Below are 24,635 nucleotides of genomic sequence, written 5' to 3'. Positions count from 1 at the left end.
AGGTAATAAGCAATTTTTTAAGGCTAACACGTGTTATATTTTCATTATATCATAAACATTTTTCTCAAATGATTAATAGGTATAACCTAAACTAAACTGATACTTAGTATAGAAATATAGTTCCAAGGAAAAGCAGATGAAAATTTGAAACATGAAAATGAATTCTGAGGTGGTCAAAGTATTTCAATTAAAAAGAAAAACATTTCTAAGTAAAGAAAATATTGACAAACAGAAAAGAAAAACTCTAAAAATCTAATTCCCAGCTAATGACACATTCAATAAACATACATAACAGTTACTATAAAGTTAAAACTTATAAAATGGAAACTTACAATTAGAAGACCAATGTCCACATCTTTGTTGGTCATAAAAAGTTCTCTGATTTGTTCACATTGCAAAATGTCTTTATTAATATATTTGGAGTAGTCATTCACAGGCTTGCCATATTTACATGGCATTATGGACGTATGATTGGGTCCACAAGCATATAAATAAAATGCCTCTTGTGAGCCAATCTTAGCTCCTGAATAGCAAAAAAATAAAGTTATTTAATTAAAATACTCCAACCAAAGTTTTTCGTAAAAAACAAGAAACCAAGAGGGTTTTTTTTTGCTAGATTCTTATAGTTGTTCACTGTATCTTACAAAATGGATAAAGCCTCAATTTCCAAATTGGTGTAATGAGCAAATAATTTACAGCAACATTATCTGGATGTAAGATGAATTAATATAGATACATATATAAAGTTAACTGAAAGCTCTTGGTATAATGAAGTCATGAAATGTCTAGTTGCTCTTTAGGCTCAGAGCAGGTTTGGTTTGGTTTTGCCTCTTTATTTTTCTTTTTTGTAAATGGAAACTATACCTCAGTAAATTCCTTTTAAAAATAACATGTGGATCTTTATTCCTTCATCCATCCATTCATCTACTCAATAAACACTGTCTGAATGCTATTACATGCCAGGTTTAGTGATATATTTTTTTAAATCACATATTTCTTTTGCCCCTAAAATGTGGTACTTTTTAATATAATATACTAAAATTATAAATAAAAGAGACAACCAGTCTAAGTGTACCTGTCATAACAGTGCATTTTCCAGGATTATAAAGTTGATTTAATATAAGCTTCTCTTTTGGGGAGGGTATGGGGGTAGGATGTACACCTCTACATTAAATGTATGTATCAATTATAAGAAGCACCTAGATTATAAAAATATTTTAAAAGTACATCTTGGAATCTAGGAAATACAGTACTTACTAAGTACAAGTGAAGGAACAGGGATTAATACTTTATCCAGGATAAATAACTTAGTTTAATATTTGTTAACTGAAAGAAAAATTTGGAAATGCTTTGAAGGGGAAAAATATACCATTGAAAAGAAGTAAATTTCCCAGGTCCCATTTGCCAGCCAATTGCAGAAGTTCTTCTTGGGATGATAAACAATGGCCAATCATGCAAAATGTTTTATTGCTGTCAGATGACAAACTTGTTTTTCTTGGAAGCATAAAATCCAAAGTAACATCAGGCTTCCTACATTAAAAACAAAGTTAAATCAATTACTTCAGTGAGTACTAGGGATTTTTAAAGTATGAATGTTTAAAAACGGGAAATTCTTGAACATGTTTCTTGGTTCAGTATCAGATAGTTGGTGATGGGACAGAGAGGAGGGCTGATTCTCTCGTGCCTTGGTCCAAGGTGCTGCTGGTCCACAAGCCCCCAGAGGAGGGCAGCAGAACAGAGATGCTGATGGTCCTACACCAGGCCGTGGGAAGCATGACCGGACATTTGCTGAAAGCTTTCTTTGCCACTTGACTTCTGCATATTCACCTTCCTGGTTTAAGATATAAATCTACCACCTCCCCCTGATTTTACCAGAAAGTCTCCCACCTCAGTAAACAATTCCTAAAGATCTCATGTCCTCTATGAGGGCTTCAAAAACTAATCAGAAAAAGAATATCACTTCTTCAGGTTTTGCTCTGACAAGGCACGAAAACGCCAATGCTTTTTGGCATTTTCTGTTATTTCAGTGCTAAATCATTACCGAGCTCTTGATTAGTCTCTTGCTTTTCTTCATATAAAGGTTACAGGAATCCTTACAAAAGGCAGAGTAGGAAGAGGTAAACTAGCGGTTTCTCCTAGAGAGACACACATGATGGGAGAACTTCATCCTCTAGTTGAAATGGCGGAGTGCCAAGCTCTACCCCCATTTTAGAAATGTTTTAACGTCCATATTAAGATAATAAAGGTAGCTTATAAAGACAAAGTTTGTGAATAAGACAAAGGACTTAGAATAAGCTAATAATGAGATATTCTATTTTGGTATGTATTTATTTAAAAACTTTCCCCTAAGGCTTTCTGCTTCATACTTAACATATAAATTTAACTATTTTAATAGGAATATTTTTAACAAAGGAAAGATGTGAGCTAACTTTTTTTTACTGAGGTATAATTGACATATAACATTATAGTGAGATAACTTCTATTACTGTACAGGCATCTTTCTTGAACCAACTAAATGGCTGTGACTGAAACAGTACTGCCCCCTAGTGGCATTATGACAATACAGTTTTTATGGGTAAAGAAAACCTACTGTAAGATCAATGCGAGATGAGTTCAACAAACACTAAAATAATTCATACTATCTACTATGTGCCATATATTCCTACCATATTTGTGTGCTGTTCGTCAAATAAAAATTAATAGAAAATATTAATAGGTTTTTCCAGTGTCATTACATCTTGAAATATATTATTTGTAGAAATTATTCTATTAGTTCAAAGAGTGATAAAGATAGTGCCGAATTTAAATCAACAGAATAATATATTCATCCTTGGTCACTTGCTCATTGCTCTATTAATAGATAAAATCATTAACTTGTACCAAAGGGGAAAAAATTCCCTCAAAGTAAGGAAGAAATAAGTGGGTGACTAAAAATTAGTGCTATGTGAATCAAGTGACTATACTCATAACTTCAGAACTGGCCACAGAGAACATCTAGACGCTCACTCTGAACATGTCTAATGATTAGTTTATGATTCCTATATCTGTCAGCTGGCCTGATTCACCAAAACGCTGTCAGGTTAGTAAAGCACAGGGTTTTAAAGCAGGCTCTATCCAGACTCAGAGTCCAGTTTGCGTTTCAGCAGCCCTCCTCACTGCTGGTAGGGCTTTGGGTCAGTTACCTTGTCCTACCCTGGGTCTCAGCTGCCTCACATGTAAAATACACCTCTTTCATCATGCTGTTGGGAGGACTAATTGAGGTCATCCATGTCAAATGCTTACTACACTGCCTGGTGTGTGCTGAGAGCTCAAGAAAGGAGGAGGAGAGAGTCCAGGAGACTCTCTCCCAGCCCCATCCCCAATCCCAACCGATCTAACTCAAGGCTCTGGAAACAAACAGTGATTGGCTACCGCTGCCATTCAGGCTTAGGCAGTTGTGAAGACAGAACTTCTCAGAAAATATTTTATTTGGACTATGGAAATTGAGCTTCAATGACATATTTTCATGTATTTTTAAAAAATGAATAAACTGTTTCCTGTGGCAGACACTGTGGACTGGCTACCCTAGAGCCGTTCACAAGCCCCTTGCCCTGCCTTCCTGAGGCTGGATGGCTGTAAGCAATCAACTCCTGCAGCCACTGCAGCGCTGACCGGTACACAGCCTTCCCGTGGTTCCCACAGGCCCTTCCCTCTGCCTGGCCCACTCACTCTTCCTCCCTCCTGCTCATGGAAAGCTCCATCTCCTTCAGGTCTCAGCTTAAATAAACTGTTCCTAGATAGGTCTTCCCTGATGTACCTCCCTTAAGTAGCAAACCTGGTATTTTCTATCTCAGGACACATTTGTTATCCCCACAGTACTTGTCATGATTTGTACACTCATTTAATCGTGTATGCTTGCGGTCTGCTTCTTCACGGGACTGCGAGCCCCAAAAGGCAGGGAACGTGTCTGTCTTGTTCACCAAGCCCCCGAGCCTGATATAGCATGTGCTCAGCGCATAATAATTCCTCAGTAAGTATTGGATGAACAAATGAATGAAAAAATAGGTTAATTTGTGCTAAGGGTATATGTTATCTCTATGATCTAATCTACTTCGAGGGACTTTTGAGAGAATTGGAAGATCATGTATATAATGCACCTGGCAAAAGGTCTGTGACATCATAGGTTTGCAATATTTTAGACCATTCGATTAAATCTAGACTCCTCATCCTGGATCCAAAGCTGCTGTCACATAGTATCACCATGCCCACTCATTTTTCTTGCTTACTATTCAACTTAGACTGTTCCTTCCCGCCAGCTTGGTCCTTTCCCATGTTACACTAGTTTCCAATTCTGTATCCCCTTTCATGCTATTTCATTCAATAAAATACTTCCCAATGCTTACAATTTCCATACCTTATAGTTCTCTTAGTGTTACATTTTACATTAAGATATTCTACAAAACATTTCTTATTAATTTGACTCACAATTCTCCTGGTTTGTAAAAGTCATATAGTACTATAACCAAATCTATCACCTGGCATATTTCTAGGACCCTATCTTAATCTATCACCTGATACATTGGCTTATATTTTTCTCTAGTCATTCTAATTTCTTTTGAAACTCTGATTTAATTTAGGTATGAGTCTTATTAGCCACTTAATTTAAGTAATTCCTTATGGATTCATTTTATAATATATGGGCTTGATGGACTAAATTATAGGTTCAGTTGCTTGACGTAATATACGTTCTACATGAAGGCCTAAAAGTTCAGATTTCTGCATGCTCCCCAAATTCAAATATTAATCTTCAACAATTATTTCTAAGGGGAATTAATTTTGTATGAAAGTGATAAATAGGAAAAAATATCTAACTTGACAGACTCTTATGTTAATATATAGTAAAATTTTACCTATAGTTTTCTGTAATGTTTCAGAAGTTGTAACAGAATAATTAAAATTGTAACTGACATTAATAAGTATTTACTAAAAATGTTTCATACCTCTGTCCAGAGACCCATATGGAGATCTTCCCATGGATATTCTTTTTCCCTTGGGGCTGCTGCAAGTAGGTGAGTACTAAATGTTGCCATTTGCTCGGAAGGAAAATATTCTCCTGTGATTCAACCTGTGCTAGTAAAACAGCTTTTGTATCGTCATTTGAATCCATGCACACACTGCACAAAAAGAAAAATGGTAAAGGCTAAAAACATGAAATTTCTGATCTCAGTTTTTAACATGTATATCAACTACAATTCTAGATATTTAAGTGAAATTAAAAATCAGCTCTATTATTAAACTAACTTGAAAAGTCAGTAGGTCTTTGTTTTACACCGTAATCTGCTTAGTTATTTTATTGTACTATTACCTCAATTCATGAACTAAAATAGATTTGGCTCATTTGCTAGTTAGGGTTAACAATTTGGGCAATAATCTTCAGAATTCAATTTGCAGAAAAAATTTTATTAGTACTATCTATACAGTCATTGCCTTTTTAGAAATTACAGTGTAATATTTGGTTCACACAAAAATTAATACATATTATACATAAATATCTAAATGCCTAAAACAAGGATGTATTGTTGGTCTAACCTACTTCGAAGGATTACTAAGAGAATTAAGATATAATTTATATAATGTACCAAGTAACCTTTATTACATTTACAGAGCATAGATCCCTAAGCAACATGTTTCATTTAAAGTTTTAAAAAGATAGTATCATACTAGTCATACTCACTCAATACAAATAAAAGACTTGTATCTATACTAGTTAACAAAGGCAGTAGGAAAAAAAGGACAAGACAGCAACAAGAACCTAAGCTTATTAGATAGTAGTTCTTAAATATATAATCTACATGAAAAACTGCTGATAACAACGTAAGATCACTGCAATCTGATGGAATATTTTCATAGATAAGACTTCAGTATTTGGTCTAAGATACAACTGAGAATTAATATAATGTACTTCAGAGTTTAATTATAGATTTTTAGATAGAATAATATATTGTTACAAAGGCTGTATTAATAACTGTTAGAATGTATCTTCTTTTTTAAAAGAATTTTCTATTTTGCTGTAATGATCTTTATTAGCAGATTTCACATTAATGTCTCTTACATAAATTATTTAAATACATGAGCTATTCATGATGGGTTGAGGATAATCATTACCGAAAGATAAAAGTGCCACTGTGGGGATCAGCCCACACTTGGATCATCAGCGCTTTGGATCCCAATGAGATCATATGAATACAGCCTTCCTCTATGAGCCTTTCACCAGGACTCACGTACTCTGCACCTTCTGGTCTGTTGTGCTCTAGGAGAAAAAGATGTTAGAATGATCGTTAAGCAACTGATAAAAAATGAGTGGAAAAGTGAATCTAAAAGATTACAAAGCATGGTTGTTCATTTGTAGTAAATTATTTACCTGGAATGTCTGAACATTCCAGGTAAATAAACAACGTTTATTTCCAAACAACATTTCCAAAGTTTAGATGTTAACTCCAAAATGAAGAGTGAAAACAGGAATTGAGCGCAACAGAAGTTGTTAAATGTTTTAAAATACATGATAACCGAGGGCTAATTGCAGGAATCAAGAGACCACTGTGATGTCACTGTGCTATGATTCTTTTATTGACTGGACTGGGCCACGGTGACATCGGGGCCCCAGCCCAGGGAGCGCACACCATTGTCACATGCCTTGCACCACCAAAAATCTCTATAATAATAATAACAATAGCATGCTTTTAAAAAAATTTTATATTAAAATTCCTTTTTGAAAAATTGTGGTGTTTGAATATAGTCCTTGCCTAGACTCCCTGATGCGTGATCTCTGAACGTAATTACTGAGTGATTCTGAAACTCTAACATCTCTCTCCAAGGCAAGCGAAGGTAAATGCTATAGGCTTTGAGCCATCTGGTTATGATCTTGACTTCTCTTTCTCACCACTTAAAACTTAGCACTGCCTGAGTATGTATGATGAGCTCAGTCCTCAGCCATGCGACCTATTACCATGATTCATGACTTCATGTAAAGCTACACTAAGATGTACCAAAATATAAAATGCATGCCCAAAGGCTCGGACTTTTAGAGAAGATAAACACTTATATTGGATTGTGTTCGGATTGCACATATATTGGTTGTCAATTTTCTACGGGTATAACCACCGCCAGGGACTTCCCTGGCAGTCCAGTGGTTAAGACTTTGCCTTCCAGTGCAGGGGGTGCCGGTTTGATCCCTGGTTGGGGAGCTAAGATCCCATGTACCTCGCAGCCAAAAACCAAAACATAAAACAGAAGCAACATTGTAACAAATTCAATAAGGACTTTAAGAAAATGGTCCATATCAAAAACAAAATCATATTAAAAAAAAACAACAACAACAAACCACCACCAATTTTTAAGAATACTCCCCCTAGCAATGACAATAGTCTTAAAAAAGAACAGTTAAATTCATTGATTATCTTGAGGACTATTGCCCAAGATGTAAGATATATAGAGAACTCATATCTGAAGTGATATCGAAAAAAATGTTTCCATATCAAATCTGAACTTGTACAATTAAGAGACCAGAAGAGAAACCAGTGTGTGTTCAGGAATTCAGAGTAGTTATATTATAAATATTTCTTAATTTAGTGCTCATGACAATCTTGTGAGGTAAATATTATTATCCCCATTTTGAGGGTGACAGAACTGAGGTGCTGAGAGGTTAAATAACTTGCTCAACGGCACACAGTGGTTTAGTGGCAAAGGATGTGTTATCACTGTAATATTTTCTTCACCTTTCTTCAATTTTTTTGTAGGTATACTATTTTTAAATGTTAATTTTAAATGTTCATGCAAGATTATCTTTCTAAAACACACATTTTCTAATACATCTTTACAATAAGAAATTTAAAAAATGTTCCCAATATGTAGTTTTCTCAGGTCATTGTGTATATTTATTCATTTTATAAGAGACCGTTTACATTGTGATTGCTCCCACTTAATATGTAAGAAAGAGATCTGCAGTTCATAGTGTAGTGGTGATATTTAAGCTCTGGAATTAAATATAGGTGGGTTTAAATCCATTTCCAGCACTTACCACCCACATAAATCGGTCATGCTGCCTAACTTCATCTACAAATACAGACAGTATGAGCACTCACCTTACTGAAATGTTGTGAAGATTAAAAATGTATATAGCAAGAGCAGAGCAAAGTGACACAATCCAGAAAGCTCTCCATGTACATTAGACAGCACCATCATCAATAACATCACATGTATATCCTTCAGAGCTATCAATTCTTAGGTGGCAAAATTCAATTCACAAAAGAAAACACTATAACTACCTAAAACATTAAATTATCTGCTAAGATTTCTTAAAAGTTCAGCTTCCTAGGCTAACCCATAAAAGTACCTAAGTGTGTTCTGCTAATAACTTGGAAATAACGTCTGTGGAAAAGTAGATTCAGAGCTCCAACTGTGGATATCAGGTGACATTCAGAGCTCCAACTGTGGATATCAGGTGACCCTTCAATCTCGACAGTGTCGTTAAGGTTTTCCGTTCCATCTACAGGTCAGCGGTAGAAGACCTCCCTGGAAACCAGATACTGGTGAAGGCCTAGTGTTCTGAAGCAGAGGCTCTGCTGGCATGTGTAAACCTTGTGGAATGAGCAGCCATTGAGGCCAGCACCTCCCTATAATCATAACCCCCTAAACCTGTCTCATTCAGTTATTTCATTCATTCATGGACCCTAAGAATTAGCCTACCTGCTTTACTTACCACCACCATAAACTGCTTTCTAACGAACAGCTTCTTTCTACCTAGCAGTTTCCTAGTAGCATAATCGCGATTCGAGCAGTTATAGAAAGAACTGGAATGAAATTTATTCTCACTCTGGAGGTTGGCTGATGCGTTTAAACATTCTTGAACTACGAGAGAGAAAGGAGATGAAATGGAGGCGGACTAACAGGAGGTGGGAAACCGGTGGCAGACGGATGGCAAAGTGGCTACAGGGTTTCATCCTTTCCTTTTCAAACACCAGGAGCCACCCTAACCCAGTGACGGGACCAGGAAAGAGGCAAGAAAGGGGGCTGGTGAGCCCTGCAGCAGTTGCAGATGTGGCCCACCTGCCTCCCCCGCCCCATACACACTAGGCAAAAGAACAGAAGAAAATGGAGTTTTCAGGGCTATCTGACAACGCAGGCTTCGGTAAGTCAGAGCCTGCCCTGCTGAGGCATTCCATGTGAAGAGCATTTGAGAGTAAGTCAGAGCATCGCTGTATTCTCAGTGCTCAACTACTATAAAACCGCCGCTGGAAAAACCTTAGTGCAACCGATAACGCTGTTGTCATACCTGTTCCACCAAAATTACTATCCAGTAAAATTAACGATTTGTTTCTTTTCTTCGTCTTCTTTCCTTTTTCTGTGGTACTCTCAGCTTCGTGAACGCGCTCCACATTAAACCACAGTGAAACGCTGAAACCTTCCGACAGGTGTGGCCAGCAGTTTTGTCCTAGCAATGGCAAGTGGACGGGGGCTACATGCCAAGAGGAAAGCAGCTGCTGGGGAAAACTGTCACTGTCACCCTCCTTCTTGCTCCGCGAAACTCGTGCTCTTCTTAATAACCCCATGGCCTTACTGTTTAGAATCGTGGGACACTTTTGTGAAAAAGATGAAACACCATTGCTTAAATTTGGAGTACGCAGCAAAGGGAAGGTGAGATACTGTGAAGGACTCATAGTAATGTCACTTTCAACAATTTTCAGAATACCCAGAAGAAGAATTTCCTAGAGGAGAAGAAAACCACACAAAACTTTACAATCATGTTACAAGGTACATAATAATCTTGAAAGTCAGGTTATAAATGAAAATACAAACATATACATATGCATATCAGCATTCCTATTTAAATACCTTCCTATCTACTATATCATTAAAATATTCATTTTTTGTGTGTAGTTAAGATAAAATATGAAACAGAGGTTTCAGTCCTAAAATATATAATCTCTTGTGGTTAAAACCTAAAAAGTTATGAGTTGGTTTTAAGTACTAGCAATTAAATACAATAATTATATCAGGAATCATTTCTAGCAAAGAAAGATGTTTATTTCCAAGTACACTATAGTTGCTTCTATCAATTATTTTTAAATGAGGGATAGAATCAGAGACCTTACAAATGCTTCAGATTTCTAAATGGCATTTACAGCATGACTGACTTCACAAAGTTGAGTGCTCCGTTACTTTCCACCTTATTTTAGATGTCTTTTCCCTAATCAAATAAAATTTCTTTCATCTCTGTTTGGTAAACTAAAATAAGGTTTTTAGGTTTATTTATAATTACAAGTTTTTGGTTAAACTCAAACAGAGAATGTACAGAAGAGATGACAGGAAACAAGTATTTAATTAAAGGGAAAAGCAACGACTAAGGAGACAAGTAAAAAAATAGAAACGATTAACCCAGTACAATGCCCTACCCATGCATAAAATAACATCTAATGTTGATTATTACAATGATAAATGAACTCAGAAAAATAGAATAGAAACATTCCGTAAATATACAGTCAGTTCTCAATTGTCTACATGAGTGGGTTTTTTTTTAACATGTTTATTGGAGTGTAATTGCTTTACACTGTTGTGTTAGTTGCTGCTGTATAACAAAGTGAATCAGATATACATATGTCCCCATATCTCTTCCCTCTTGCGTCTCCCTCCCTTCCACCCTCCCTAACCCACCCCTCTAGGTGGTCACAAAGCACCAAGCTGATCTCCCTGTGCTATGCGGCTGTTTCCCACTAGCTATCGGTTTTACATTTGGTAGTGTATATATGTCCGTGCCACTCTCTCACTTCATCCCAGCTTACCTTTCCCTCTCCCCATGTCCTCAGGTCCATTCTCTACATCTGCTTCTTTATTCCTGTCCTGCCCCTAGGTGCTTCAGAACCTTTTTTTGTTTTTTAGATTCCATATGTATGTGTTAGCATACGGTATTTGTTCTCTTTCTGACTTACTTCACTCTGTATGACAGACTCTAGGTCCATCCACCTCACTACAAATAACTCAATTTCATTTCTTTTTATGGCTGAGTAATATTCCATTGTATATATGTGCCACATCTTCTTTACCCATTCACCTGTCGATGGACACTTAGGTTGCTTCCATGTCCTGGCTATTGTAAATAGTGCTGCAATGAACATTGTGGTACATGACTCTTTTTGAATTATGGTTTCCTCAGGGTGCATGCCCAGTAGTGGGATTGCTGGGTCGTATGGTAGTTCTATTTTTAAGTTTTTTAAGGAACCTCCATACTGTTCTCCGTTACACTAGTGGTTTTTGACCTTGTGTTCCACAGAGCTCCCTCGGGGTCTACAAAGCTCAAGTGGGGTGGTGAAATGGGCAGGGCTCAGGAACATCCTTCAACCTTGCTTCAAAGACAGTAGCTCCAAAGTTTTCTGTTTTATTTGCTTATGCTTCTAGTCAAGGTTTCATTATAAAAATGGGTTTCTTAGCAAAGAACGGTCTAAAAATCACTAAGCTGCACCAATGGACAAGTGATAGAAGATAAATGAAGAGTGAGTAACAATTTTCTTAAAGAAAAGGGTAACTCTCAAAATGGTTATAATTACTTATAATTATCTTTAGTAATTAAAATTATTTAGCATTTCTTAAGCACAAAGACTTGGGGTGGAATGGGGTAAAGGGACTACAATCCCAATGATAATGTCTAGCTAGCCAAAATTGAAGCAAAATGGTTAAAACTGTGTAAATAACAAAATAATCGAGAAGTTCACACACAATAACATGGAGCTGACTATATAATAATTACCACATCAAAAGAGAGAGCTTAGTGATTTCTAAATAATAAAAAAAAATTCTATTAGTTATCAGTGAAAAAATGGCAAATTATAGCATATTTACTGTACAAGGAGATTTCTCCAGAAATATTCTCAAAAGAAGGGTTAGCTCTTCCGAACATGTTCTTGAACTCATCAAAGATACCAAAAGATCCACCAGTACTCTCTGGCATGCTAAATTAAAGAAAGAGAGAAGGGGGAAAATTAAAGCCAATATACAATAATTAAAAGAACGGAATAAGCAATTTCACTGAAAGAGATCAAACACTATTGTCACATCTTGAATGGATTATAAATACTCTAATAATCCAAAAATCTGCTGAAGAAATAACAATACAATTAAATGCAAACCAACTAACCAACTGACAAACAACAACAAAACCACTTTTCTTAAAGATTGGTTAGCTCAAAGTAAAATAAAGGTATTATTTAAAGAAGCATAAATTAACACGGTATTTCTTAAATAAGCTGTTAGGTACCATAAAATAGTCTGCTACCTTCTCATGTTGAAAATGTTTAATTTATGATTATAACTTTCTAAATAGAAAATTAGATGACATAAGTAAAAGTGGAAGTATTAAAAATTACGAAAACACTAAAATATGACAAATGATTAGTTTGAACACTTTATTCTATCACGGGGTTTACTATGAAATATAATTGGTAATACACAAATTCATAAACTGTCTAGAGTAAAATAAATATTTGTAGCGTATATTACAGCGATCGAAGTATACTTGCATGCATTATCTCAGCCAATCCTAACCAAAATAAAGTCCTACAAAATAAATATTATCTCCCTTTTGGACATGACAAAATAATTCTGATATAAAACCTGAGAACAGAAGTTATGTTTCAGCAACATGTTTTGTAGAAGCAGTGAACTGATACAGTAGCGTAATGGTAGACATATCTAGAAATAAACTTGCAACAAGACTATAAAATAGCATGGACTTTATCCTGTAAGTAACATCAATCAGTTAAAGGTTTTAGAGTAGGAAAATAACATGATCAATGTAAAGTGTATGTGCTTAGATTTTTTTTTCCAGTTCAAAACTAACAGGCTCCAGTTCAAAATGGGGGAATAGAGATATACACATACATATACATATGCCTTTGTCTACCACCGAAAAGTCGCTGAACTGAAAGTTCAGAATAACAAAAAGGAAGAAACCCATAACAGGAAAAAAGTGGGGAGGCAGTGGGCATTGGGAGCAGGTCAAGTGAGAGATTTAAAAATATTTCTTGAAGATGGAAGGAGAGACAGATAAAAGAGAAAGCTGCAGCCCAGAATCTCTTTGAATTACAAAGGGGCTCAGAGGAATGAAGAGCCGATCTGTCCCAAATCTGAGGAGGAAGTAAGAACGGGGTTGCAAGCACAGGGATTAATAAAAGGTCTGTCTGTGACATCCACCTCTCTCCTTGATTCCGAGTAAACAGCACGGATAAGTCACCTTTTACCTTTATGCCCGAAACCTGTAAACTCTTCTCAAAAGAAACTGAATGGCTTCTGCCAAGAAAAAGCTGAGATGTATGGTGGGATGTTAGCATCAGGGCTACCAGGTATAACTGTAAAAGTCTGCAGACTGGCCGAGTTGCCTAACCAAGGGGAAAAATAGGAACTGAAGAGTATACAGAGTACCCAGAGAACTCCCAATACTCAACAACAAAAAAAGAAACACCCTGATTTTGAAAAAGGGTGAAGGATTTGAATAGACATGTCTCCAAAGAAGATATACAGATGGCTAACAAGTACATGAAAAGATGATCAACGTCACTAATCATTATGGAAATGCAAATCAAAACCACAGTGAGATACCACAGTGAGGAAAACATCAGACAAATTCAGCAGGGAGACATTCTACAGCATGATCAGTCCTCCTCAAAACTCTCCAGGTCATTAAACAGGGAAAGTCTAAGAAATTGTCACAGCCAAGAGGGAACCTAAGGAGGTATGACAACTAAATGCAATGTGAATCCTGGCTAAGATCTTTAAACACAAGAACATTAGGTACACATTAAGGCAATCTGAATAAATTATGGACATTAGTTAATAATGATATAACAATATAGGTTCATTAATTATAGCAAATATACTAAGGTTAATCTGGGTACTCTGTACCATCTGCTCAGTCTCTCTGTAAAGGTAAAGCTGTTGTAAAAAATAAAGCTTATTAATAAAAAAATTAAAAAGCAATCTACATTAAATCAAAATAAAATAAAAAAATGATTTTTAAAAACCTGAAGTACTGATGTATGCTACAACATAGATGAAAATATTATGCTAAGCGAAATAAACCAGTCACAAAAAAACACATACTCCATTTACATGAAATATCTAGAATAGGTAAATCTGTAAGACAGGAAATAGATTAGTGACTGCCAGGGGTTGGGGCACGTGCGTGGGGGAGGGTGAAGGGGAAAGGGGGAGTGACTGCTACAGGGTACGGGGTTTCTCTTGAGGCGATGAAAATGTTTTAACTTGGACAACTCTGAACCTACTAAAAAACACTAAACTGTATACTTCAAATGGGTGAATGGTATAGTATATTAATATATCTCAATTATATCACAAATATATCTCATGTATACAAGTTATATCTCAGTAAAGCTGTTAGAAAAGATAATGGAATAGAATTTCTCAGAGCTAAGCTGGAAATAAGTCTTCAGATCAAAAAAGTCCACTAAGTGCCCAACACAATAAATAAAAATATACCCATACACTAAGTAGATGGGGAAGAAGGGAAGGCTTTTCCTTACCGTGTAATCCCAATTAATAAATGGAGATGGAATGATGGAAACAGAAAATTACTATTTGGCAAACCACCATATTAACTGTTTCAGTCAAGAGTCATCAATGGATGCTAAAATGAGTGGGTTAAAGTATGATGAAAAAAAGGATATTTCCATAGCCTTAAGTTATCTCCCCATAAGAAACTTACTAATTATAAAGAGAAAATACTAACAATGGAAACACCCGGCAAAACACCACCTTAACCAAGTGATCAGTCAACATCACCAGTAACAAGATACAGATATCATGAACCCCTAGATATGATGCACTGTGAAAAGGCATAGCCATCACTTGTGAGGTATGCATGCCCAAAATGCATAACTTGAATTTGATCATGAGAAAATATGTGACAAACCCAAATTAACATTTTGTGTATGTCGGCCTTAATTCTCCAATTACAATTTAGGTTTCTCCAACTAAAATCTAGGTTTCTATCTAGTGTATATAATATAATCATATTACGTATTCATTATGAATTTGTCAAATGCCTGTGAAAGTACAGAGTAGAGAGTGGGCACTCAAGCAATACCTGATCAAAGCAGCAATACAGGGCTTCCCTGGTGGCACAGTGGTTGAGAATCTGCCTGCCAATGCAGTGGACACGGGTTCGAGCCCTGGTCTGGGAGGATCCCACATGCTGGGGAGCAACTAGGCCCGTGAGCCACAACTACTGAGCCTGCGCGTCTGGAGCCTGTGCTCCGCAACGAGAGAGGCCGCGATAGTGAGAGGCCCGCGCACCGCGATGAAGAGTGGCCCCCGCTTGCCACAACTAGAGAAAGCCCTCGCACAGAAACGAAGACCCAATACAGCAAAAATAAATAAATAAAATTAATAAAAACGTCTACCCCCAACAACTTCTTTTAAAAAAAAAAAAAAAGCAGCAATACAGTGTTTAGACTGGGCTACAGTCCTCGCAATGCCACTTCTATGTATATGACCCTGAACAACTAATTTGGTCCCTTGGAATTTAGATTTTCCTCTCTATAAACTCAAGATACTTATACTATGTCTACCACATTGGATGGTTCTGAGAAACAAAAGAGATGATGCATATAAAGCTACTTTTGAAACCACATAGCACTATGCCAATGGAAGCCATTATTGTCAACTCTTCATTTCACATAGCAACAAAATTATTTCAAAGCTATTGTTTAAAACAGTTTCAACGCACCTTGAAAATCAGAATCAGTCTGTGTTAAAATACTCAAGAACCCTCCTAAAAGATTCTTCACAGTTCCCTGAAGATTAAAAAACAAAACATAAGAAATTAAATTTCTTACCTCATGAAAGCATGAAGCAACTGTAATATCATAATAAATTACTTGACAGTCTACTGTATACACATTTCTAGGTATTTTAAAATAAGTGGAGAGAATGCTATGTGTAGGATTATACATAATTTTCATTTTGTTTTTTATGCTGTTTTGTTTTCTGAGTTTTCAAAACAATGACCATATATTAAAATTAAATGCAATTTTTCAAATATTATCCACTCTCAGAAACATACTAGGATTCTTATTAGTTAGCCAATGACAACATTAATGTTTATGCTACTTTGGAGAACTATGGAAATAGGAGATTTTTAGAATATCACTCGTACTAAAAACATACATTAAGGTATTATAAAAGGTAAGTAATCATCTCAATTTTCAGACAAGTTGGGTTATATATAAACAAAGAGATGAGTAACTGGGGCATGCGTGTGGTAAATATTGATCACATTTAACTAAATACATCTTTTACCTGTTGCATGAGTAGAAAAATATTCTTTTCTTTCTGCCTGATGATTTTCAAAAAACTCTCAAATACGTGGGAAAGCACGTCAAGTTTGGCTTTACCAGCAGAAAGCAAATTTAATTCCAGCGTACAAATCTCAGGATAAATTATTTCCCCTTGAGTGAGGTTTTCAAGTAAGTCATTTGGACTGCTTGATGCACTGAAACTTTCTACTTCAGGCTTTAAGTCTACCCCTAAAAGGGGGAAAAGAAAAGATTATTTTTATTCCCTAAACATTGACAAAAGATTTCAAATCTCGTTCATCATTTAGGAGATCTAGTGGCACAAGTGCTATTTATAAGAGGCTCACAAAACCTTTTCCTACTGCTTGACTTTTGATTACAATAAGTATCCTGAAAACTCAAATCATATGGATATTTTGAAGATAAATGAGTAGCCTTAAAAGTAATTTTGATCTTCACTAGAACCACGAATATTATCAACTGTAATTTTTACAGACCTGTGACAGAGGTTTAACACACTCCTTTGACACAACTGGAACAAAATGCTATCCCAAACTTTCTGATGCCAAAATACCTAAATCACAGGGTAGTTCATTTGTTTGCCCATAACTCTGTGAAAACAGTAGGGCTGGCTATTGGTTGGATGAATTTTATACTGTGTCTTCTTCATAAGTGAGAAACAGACAGACTTTCAATGAATTTCAATTTCAAGTACTTTCAATGAATATTACATTTTGGAAATTTTAACTTTTATGCTCTTTAAAGAAACTGCTGTACTCTTTTAAAGAGTTCATATAGGTAAGAAATGTATAAATTTCTACCTAGACCAAAATTCTTTAAATTAAGGTCTATTTAGCAAACTTACAAAAAGGAGGAAATCTATCATTATAAAATCATGTCTGTACTCTGATAAAACTAACACTGTTGGGACTTCCCTGGCAGTCCAGCGGTTAAGACGTCGTGCTTCCATTGCAGGGAGTGCAGGTTAGATCCCTGGTCAGGGAACTAAGATCGCGCATGCCACACAGTGTGGCCAAACAAACAAACAAAAAAAACTAACACTATTAAACCAGTATTTTTTCAAAAGCACCTGCTCAGGAGGTGGGGGGGAGGGAGAAGTGGAAGAAGGTGGTTAAAAGGTACAAACTTCCAGTTATAAGATAAATAAGTACTAGGGATATAATGTACAACATGATGACTATAGTCACCATTGCTGTATGATATATAGGAAGGTTAAGAGAGTAGATTCTAAGAGTTCTCATCACAAGGAGAAATGTTTATTTCTTTTCTTTTTATTGTATCTGTATGAGATGATGAATGCTAACTAAACCTACTGTGGTAATCATTTCACAGTATGTCAATCCAACCACCCTAAACTTACACAGTGATGTGTGTCAATTATTTCTCAATAAAACTGGAAAAAACGTATTAAAGTAGTTTAATGAATCAAGTAAGCTACATGACTATATATATATGTGTGTGGCTTTCAATTCGTGGCTGTTCCTTTGTTCTTTTCACTCTCTTTATGGTAAAAAAACAAAGAAACAAAAAATACCTGCTATGGGCCCATCAAGCCCTTTCAGTAGGACATCAGTGATTATTCCCATTCACTCAGTGGGAAAGAGAAAATAGACTTTGAGGAAGATAAACCACTGCAAACTTAGTGAAGACTAACAGTACTGGCAGAGTCACTAGATTAGCAGATTTAAAGATGGAGCCTTCCCAGAAATCTCCATATTTTCCATTCTACCCAAGTTTTAGGCCTGGAAACAAAGGACCATATGCAATGTCGTTCCATCCTAAACAAGCTGGGCTGTGGTGAGCTAAGAAGAAATCTATGCTGCAGCATCCCTGGAGGCCACAAAGAGATGTCTGCATTCCTTATATTATTTAAGCTTTATAACAAACTCCCTGCAATGCTCTTCCTGTCAATGTTTGCTGCATAGATCTTTTGTATTTAGGCCTCAACGTAAACACATCTTCAGAGAGGCCTTCTCCGACCACCCAATCACTATCACATCACCCTGTTTTATTTCTTCATACTGCTTATTTCTGATACTTATTGTTTGCCTTTTCCGCTAGAATATATATGAAAGCAGGGACTTCCTCTACCCTGTATTCTTAGGCACTCGGTCAATGTTTGTGATAACAAAATATATCTCATTGTTTTAAACTGCTTACAAGAATGCCAGAATTTGTTGTCAAGAGCAAATGAAATGATGATGCAATGCACTTTTTAAATGTAAGGCAATACGATGTAAGGCCATACAAAATTCTAAAGTGATATTATTATGAACCATTTGCTAATTAATAATCTGACTTCAAATCCAATCACAAGTCCTTCAGTGATATTTTACCATCATCCCAGGTTTCACTGTCCTCGGGATTGCTTTCAGTATCTGCTTCATAACCTTCTTCTTCAACCAAAAGTTTAATACTGCAACACTGAGAATCCTCAGCTTCTTCTGAAAAATCACCAGGTTGGGACGACAATTCTTCTTCAGACTGATGACTCTATAAGATCAGTGTAATTAAAAGGCAAAAGCTGTAATGTTTGTTCATTTTTCATAAATAAGGTATTTACTACTCAAAAGTTATTTTAAGGACAGCTTCGGTATTTTAAGAAAAAAAGTCTTAGGAATCAATATTAACCATTACACATTATGAAATTCACACAGAATAATTTTCTTGATTAACACCTCAAAAAATAGCTGTCCTAAAAGATTAAGCTATAGGTCATTTCAGTTTTACTGAAAAATAAGTCTAAGAAATTTCATTCTAGTTATACGATAAGAAATGACTAAAAACCACAATGAGGTAGAATTAAGTTGTACTTCTTACAACTTCATGTGAATAAATATGTATTATTTTTACATATTTGTTCATGGAAAAGATTTTTTCATAGGATTTTTATAAATAAAGTGTTTCATAAATTAGATAACCAGAGAAGAGATGAAAAATTTTCAAGGAAATTAATTTTAAGATTTCAGAATACAGTTGTCTATATACAAGCATCTCAGAAATCAAGAGTTCCAGCATTAACTCCCTGTGCAATATCTAGTGGCATGAAATTTTCCTTCTCTTATAAAAATGCTACTATTATCTTCATTTTAGAAAACACACTTGAAGAAGCTCAGAGTATTTTATCATTGCAACAGTAATAAAAGGTAAAGTAAACTTATTTTTTAATAAGTAGGTAGGTATTTTAACCCACCTAGGTATTTTGACATTTTAGGTAGGTATTTTAACATCTTCCAGTTAATCAACTGCTTCAGTAATATGATGAAGGCATTAGTAGTTATTTCAGTTAAGTTTTTAACTTATGACAAACAGTAACATAAAATATTATGGCAGAAGATTATAAGATGCCAATGTATGTCCAGACCAAGGAATTTAAAAAGAAGTTACATAAGGATAAAGGAGAGGTGACAATTAACTAAAGGTAAAGAAACATGAAAGGAGAGGGAAGTTAACTAAATATGTATCCGAGTTTCAGGGAAAAAAATTAAAATAGTTCTTTTAGAAAACAATGTTAACAGAACAACTAAAAAACTATGACTGCTATTTTCTATGCAAGTACTAGTCATTTTTAATGCTGAGTGATTTAAAATTAAAGTGAGAAGAGAGTTCTGGAAATATTAGCTGCACCAATATAGGATCAAATAAGACAGCTGAGTCACTGCCATCCCTGAATTGTTATTTAATAAACTATCAGTTTATACGTAAGACTTATCAAATAATACCTTTCCACCTAACTAGAAGTAATTCTCAGAAAATCTCCAGATTAGATGAAGAAAAGCATGTCATACTGCTCTCCTGTTTTTTATGAGATACGGCACTGACTAAATACAATCCACCCCACGTGACGGCGACACGGCCCATCGAACTCACATGACCAAATCCTGGCCCATATGTCCTAACCACATTCGTTGGTGTCTTACTCCCATCCCACACGCTTCTGCCTCTGCCAGTCACACCCAAACAACACAACTGTCAGTTATTCATACCTTCTCAGTCATAGCATCATCGTGTTCAAAATCTGCTGAATGATTCCCCAGTGCAACTCGAAGCAGGGCATCAAATAAAGGCTTTGCTAATTCTGTTTCAATCACCTTTGACTTGGAAAGATGGCTCTTCATTTCAAGCAGTATATTTTCCACAGACAAGTTCTAAGGTAAAAAGAAAAAAGAGAGAGACTAAGAATATTAACATGCTTTAAGAAAAAATTAAACAGTGACAAAACAAATGATAAATTAATAGTTACTTAAGTAAACGCTAGTCCATTTATTTGCAGTTGATATGAAATTAAAATGACTGTAAATACCTAGCGCTTATACAAACATCCTACTGTTACAATTAATAACAACATTTTAATTTATCAAATGCTTTACTCATCTTATTTGGTTTTGAATTTCAATGTACCATAAATTAATTGTATCATGCAAAGAATGTTTAGTTAAAACTTCAGGGGTTTGATTAACCATCTCTAGATTTTACAAATTCCTTCTTGGAGATTCCTTCAGACTCTAAGAAGCACTTATGTTCTAATCCTTTTCTCTTCCTCTCTTCTTTACTCCTTCCCATCTGTCCTTCAGGGGAACTCTCACTGCTTGCCTACGTTCCTCTACTAGGGGATGAGGCCATAAGGATGGATAGGAAACTGACTTCTTCCCTAAGGAATTATCTCCGTCCAATGTGAGACACAGATACATACAGACAAGATATGATGGTGACCATACGAGAGCTATAAATAAAGTTCTCTGAGTACAGAAAAGAGAGGATGTGCCTGAGAGACCTGTCAAAGTGTCCAGAGGAAGGACTGTATTAGATGAACGATGAAGAACAAGTTGGAGACAGCAGGCATAGAAGCAGAGAGAGAGAATATGCCAGACAGAAGAACAGGTACAAAAGTACAGAAGTGATGACCAAGAATGGCATCTCGAGAAGCTGTCAGCTCAGTATGGCTGATTGCAGCATGGTGAAGGACAGCAGGAAATTAGGCTAAACAAGGAAGTGAAAGCAAGACTGTGATGGGCTCTGCGTGCTATACCAAGGAGTGTCTATTTTAATTGTGAGCAACGTGGAGGCATCAAGATGTTTTAGACAGGAGGCATTATGGAGGCTGGGACTGCAGTCAGGAGAGCCTGCTGGCTGACAGAACGGTTAGGGGTGAGTTAGTAAGGAAAGAAGGGAGCTGCCATATTCGAAGTGTCCTTAGAAGCAAGGCCCGAAACTGAGGACTCCTTTTTCTCTGAGACATGCTCTCAGGAGAAATTTGCAAAGGTGTGAGGGAGGCAGAATATGTTGGGGGAAGAAGCCAGGCAAAGATGCAGTTCCAGAATAACTGTGTAGCCCCAGCCTAATTCCAAGGGAAGCTCCGGAGCCTCAGCTGCACCACAGAAACTGGCACACACCCCCCCCGCCCAGAGCCATTCCCATCAAGCACCGGCTCTGAGCACCCTCCCCAGGTTGGCCAAGGGCACTCCTTGGGAGATGCGTACAGGTGTGAGTCCTCAGCAGTCAACATCTGCAGCAGACGGTGGACGGGGGGATCAGCTTGGTAGGGGACCTGGGCAGGGCACCAAACAGAATCAACAAGGCTGAAGAGTCTGAACTTTGAAATACAATACTCATTATTACTCATCTGACATTCAGTGAGTAACTAATGCCTTTCAGAGTTGGTAAATTTGTCACATGTGGGTTCTGAATTCCAAACTAAAACGTAAGCTTCTTGAGGGCAAGAACAGGCTCATGTACTCCTCTGTGTCCGCCACAGTACCTGGTACTGTGCTAAGCATGCAGGAGCACCTCAAAGCTTAGAATCTTTGGAAAAACAAAATGACAATAGTATTACATTAGAACTTTAAACAAACAAACAAACAAACAAATAAATATATGTATATGTAAAACACAATAGCTAGAGGAAGGACAAGTTACTACCTGATTAGGTAACTCCAATTCCATCTTCTGCTGACTAGCTCTGCTGCCATGAAGACAAATAGCCAAAAGGGCTTCCAAAAGTCGTATGCCCTGAAGTGAGGTCTCGCTTTCTCGATTCGTAAATACTTTTGCTTCCTCGGGAGCAGCTTCCGCGGCTGGAATATGTTCCACATTCATGGAAGAAATAGGCTGTGACTCCAATCTACCTAAACTGTCAGCACTCTTTTTCAGACTACCCAGTTCTGAAGGTGTGGGGTCACTTTTCACAGTCAAAGATAATAAATCTTCCTTCACAGTGACCTCAGATTGAGAAGGTCTGTGTAAATCTTGGTTTTCCTCTACATTTATATCTCCCTCCTTTCTCCCGTGCTCCTCTTCAGGACTTCTGAATAGTTCCTGTATTATCATAAATATTAATTTATGGCATACTCGGAAACCACCAAGCCTATAAAACTGTTTCTGGAAAACTGGACTCAACATGTAGATCCCATGACACATTGACCAAATGTCTGCTGCTTGGTGCATGTGTTTGGGAGAGGGCAGGACGAGGCTCTCGAGAGAGAAACATGGCAGCATGTGTTGCAAAGGCTCGCTCGCTGTACTGTCGTAGCCAGAAGTATCTTCTGAGTCATTGGCTGACTCTCTATCAGATTCTGCTTCTTTACTTACGCACAAGAACGCCACACAGAGGAAGAGGTTTATCGTGTTGATATAAACATCCTGGGTGACAGACTTCCGTTTCTTTGGATAAGCATCTTTGAGGCGGGCATAAAATTTGCTAAGACTCTGAGAATCTGAATAAGCTTGCTGGTTGTACAAAGTACTGACATTTAAAGATGACAGCTCCTTCTGTTCAAGGTCTGTCCCATCAATACCTGGAATTGAAGAATCTTTCTGTTGTTGCCCTAGGCTGATTATCAGAGTTTCAAATGCTTTTAGCGAGTGATTTCGAATACCATCTAAGTAATTTAATTCAATTATTTGGTTCACTCCATTACAACTTAAAAACAAATCTCTTATTACCCTGTGAGAGAAAAAAAAATACAAGAGCTTTTACATATAGCAACATCATTTATAAGTAGGTACATATACTATTTAAATATGCCATTGCTAAACACTACCTATTTCAACTCATCAATTATCTGGCTGAAGTCCTCAGATATGACCAGGATCTTAAGTGGCTTTCTAGTTACTTTTACATCCTTCTTCAAACACTCCAGCAGCATTTGAAAAGAACAGATTACAACGAATCTCAAGTTAAACGAAGCAACACGTCTCAAGTTAAGTTAAACAAAGCATATTTTTCTCCAAATGGCAAAGTTCTCTATCAATTCTCAGTGCCACAGCCACCATCACATTTGAGATGGACACTCCGGAAGCCCGGAGGTATTTGTGTGTCCATCTGTTTGTCTGCCTGATGGATCACCCAGGACTTTTGTTTGTTTTAAATCTGTATGTCACACAGGGAAAGAAGCAAACTGCAGATCTGAAGTTTTTCAGCTCTGTCTCAGGTAAGACTCATGGATCTGGATCACTGGCCACAAATATGCCAAGGAGTTAAAACCTTTCAAAGCAAAGTCAGTTCTATTTAAACAATGTCAGAATGTCAGGAATTTTTTAAAAAATGATTGTAAAGATAATGAATGATCACAGATGGGTTGTATTTTATTATGTTTTTTAAATGGTGTATGCATTAATTTGAAAGGCCAAACTACCCATCAGAAGCAAGCTTTATTTATAAAACTATTTTTTAAGTATCAGAGTTGATAATCACAAAATCTGCAAAACTCATCGATGGGATTCTAAATTAATTTTAATTTTCTCCTTTTTGCTTAATGGTATTTTCCACATATATTGCTTAGGCAATAAATGTAGACATGGTATTTAAAAAATAATAATTCCCTTAATTTCACTTCCTCCATAAATAATTATCATTTTATGTATATGCATATTTTACCTAGTTGTAAATAAGTGGATGATATTTTTATTTTATTGATAAAATATTATAAGTAGTTTTTCATGTCCCAACATGATCCTTTTAAACATTATTTTTTAATGGCTAATAATAGTACATCAACAAAATATAAAATAATTAATTTAACCTTGCCCCTGCTGTTGGATACTTGTGTTATGTCCATTTTTTTCTCAGAAATATATTTAAAACTTTATTTTTTCTTTTTCAGAGAAATTAAAATCAATGGCTCTATCCTCTTCTCTATGACCGCCCCAGTAAAAACAAACAAATGAACAAATACATAAATATTAAAAAAAAAAATCTGACATGGGATGGGAATTTTTTGGTAGTTGTTAAACTAAAAATTAAATCCTAGAAAAAAAAATAATAAAGATATTCAA

At 36.2% G+C, this 24,635-nt stretch overlaps 1 protein-coding gene across 4 annotated transcripts in view; it reads right to left on the bottom strand.

Annotated features, from left to right (window-relative positions):
* Positions 1-24,635, bottom strand: part of LYST (lysosomal trafficking regulator) — a 192,825-nt gene that overhangs the window by 105,804 nt on the left and 62,386 nt on the right. For all 4 annotated transcript variants that reach the window (XM_067711027.1, XM_067711028.1, XM_067711029.1 and 1 more), the window contains 11 exons: positions 22,281-23,304; positions 20,348-20,509; positions 18,698-18,854; positions 16,345-16,571; positions 15,773-15,839; positions 11,872-11,981; positions 9,311-9,743; positions 6,145-6,289; positions 4,980-5,153; positions 1,370-1,530; positions 333-523 (listed from right to left, as the gene is read on the bottom strand). In XM_067711027.1, coding sequence (XP_067567128.1) covers positions 333-523; positions 1,370-1,530; positions 4,980-5,153; positions 6,145-6,289; positions 9,311-9,743; positions 11,872-11,981; positions 15,773-15,839; positions 16,345-16,571; positions 18,698-18,854; positions 20,348-20,509; positions 22,281-23,304 — 2,851 coding nt within the window. The remainder of the gene's footprint in view (positions 1-332; positions 524-1,369; positions 1,531-4,979; positions 5,154-6,144; positions 6,290-9,310; positions 9,744-11,871; positions 11,982-15,772; positions 15,840-16,344; positions 16,572-18,697; positions 18,855-20,347; positions 20,510-22,280; positions 23,305-24,635) is intronic.

The sequence above is a fragment of the Pseudorca crassidens genome, chromosome 16 (genome assembly GCF_039906515.1).
Source record: "Pseudorca crassidens isolate mPseCra1 chromosome 16, mPseCra1.hap1, whole genome shotgun sequence".
NCBI classification, from domain to species: domain Eukaryota; kingdom Metazoa; phylum Chordata; class Mammalia; order Artiodactyla; family Delphinidae; genus Pseudorca; species Pseudorca crassidens.
The sequence above is the reverse complement of the archived record's forward strand: the minus strand, read 5'-3'. Positions and strand labels throughout refer to the sequence as shown.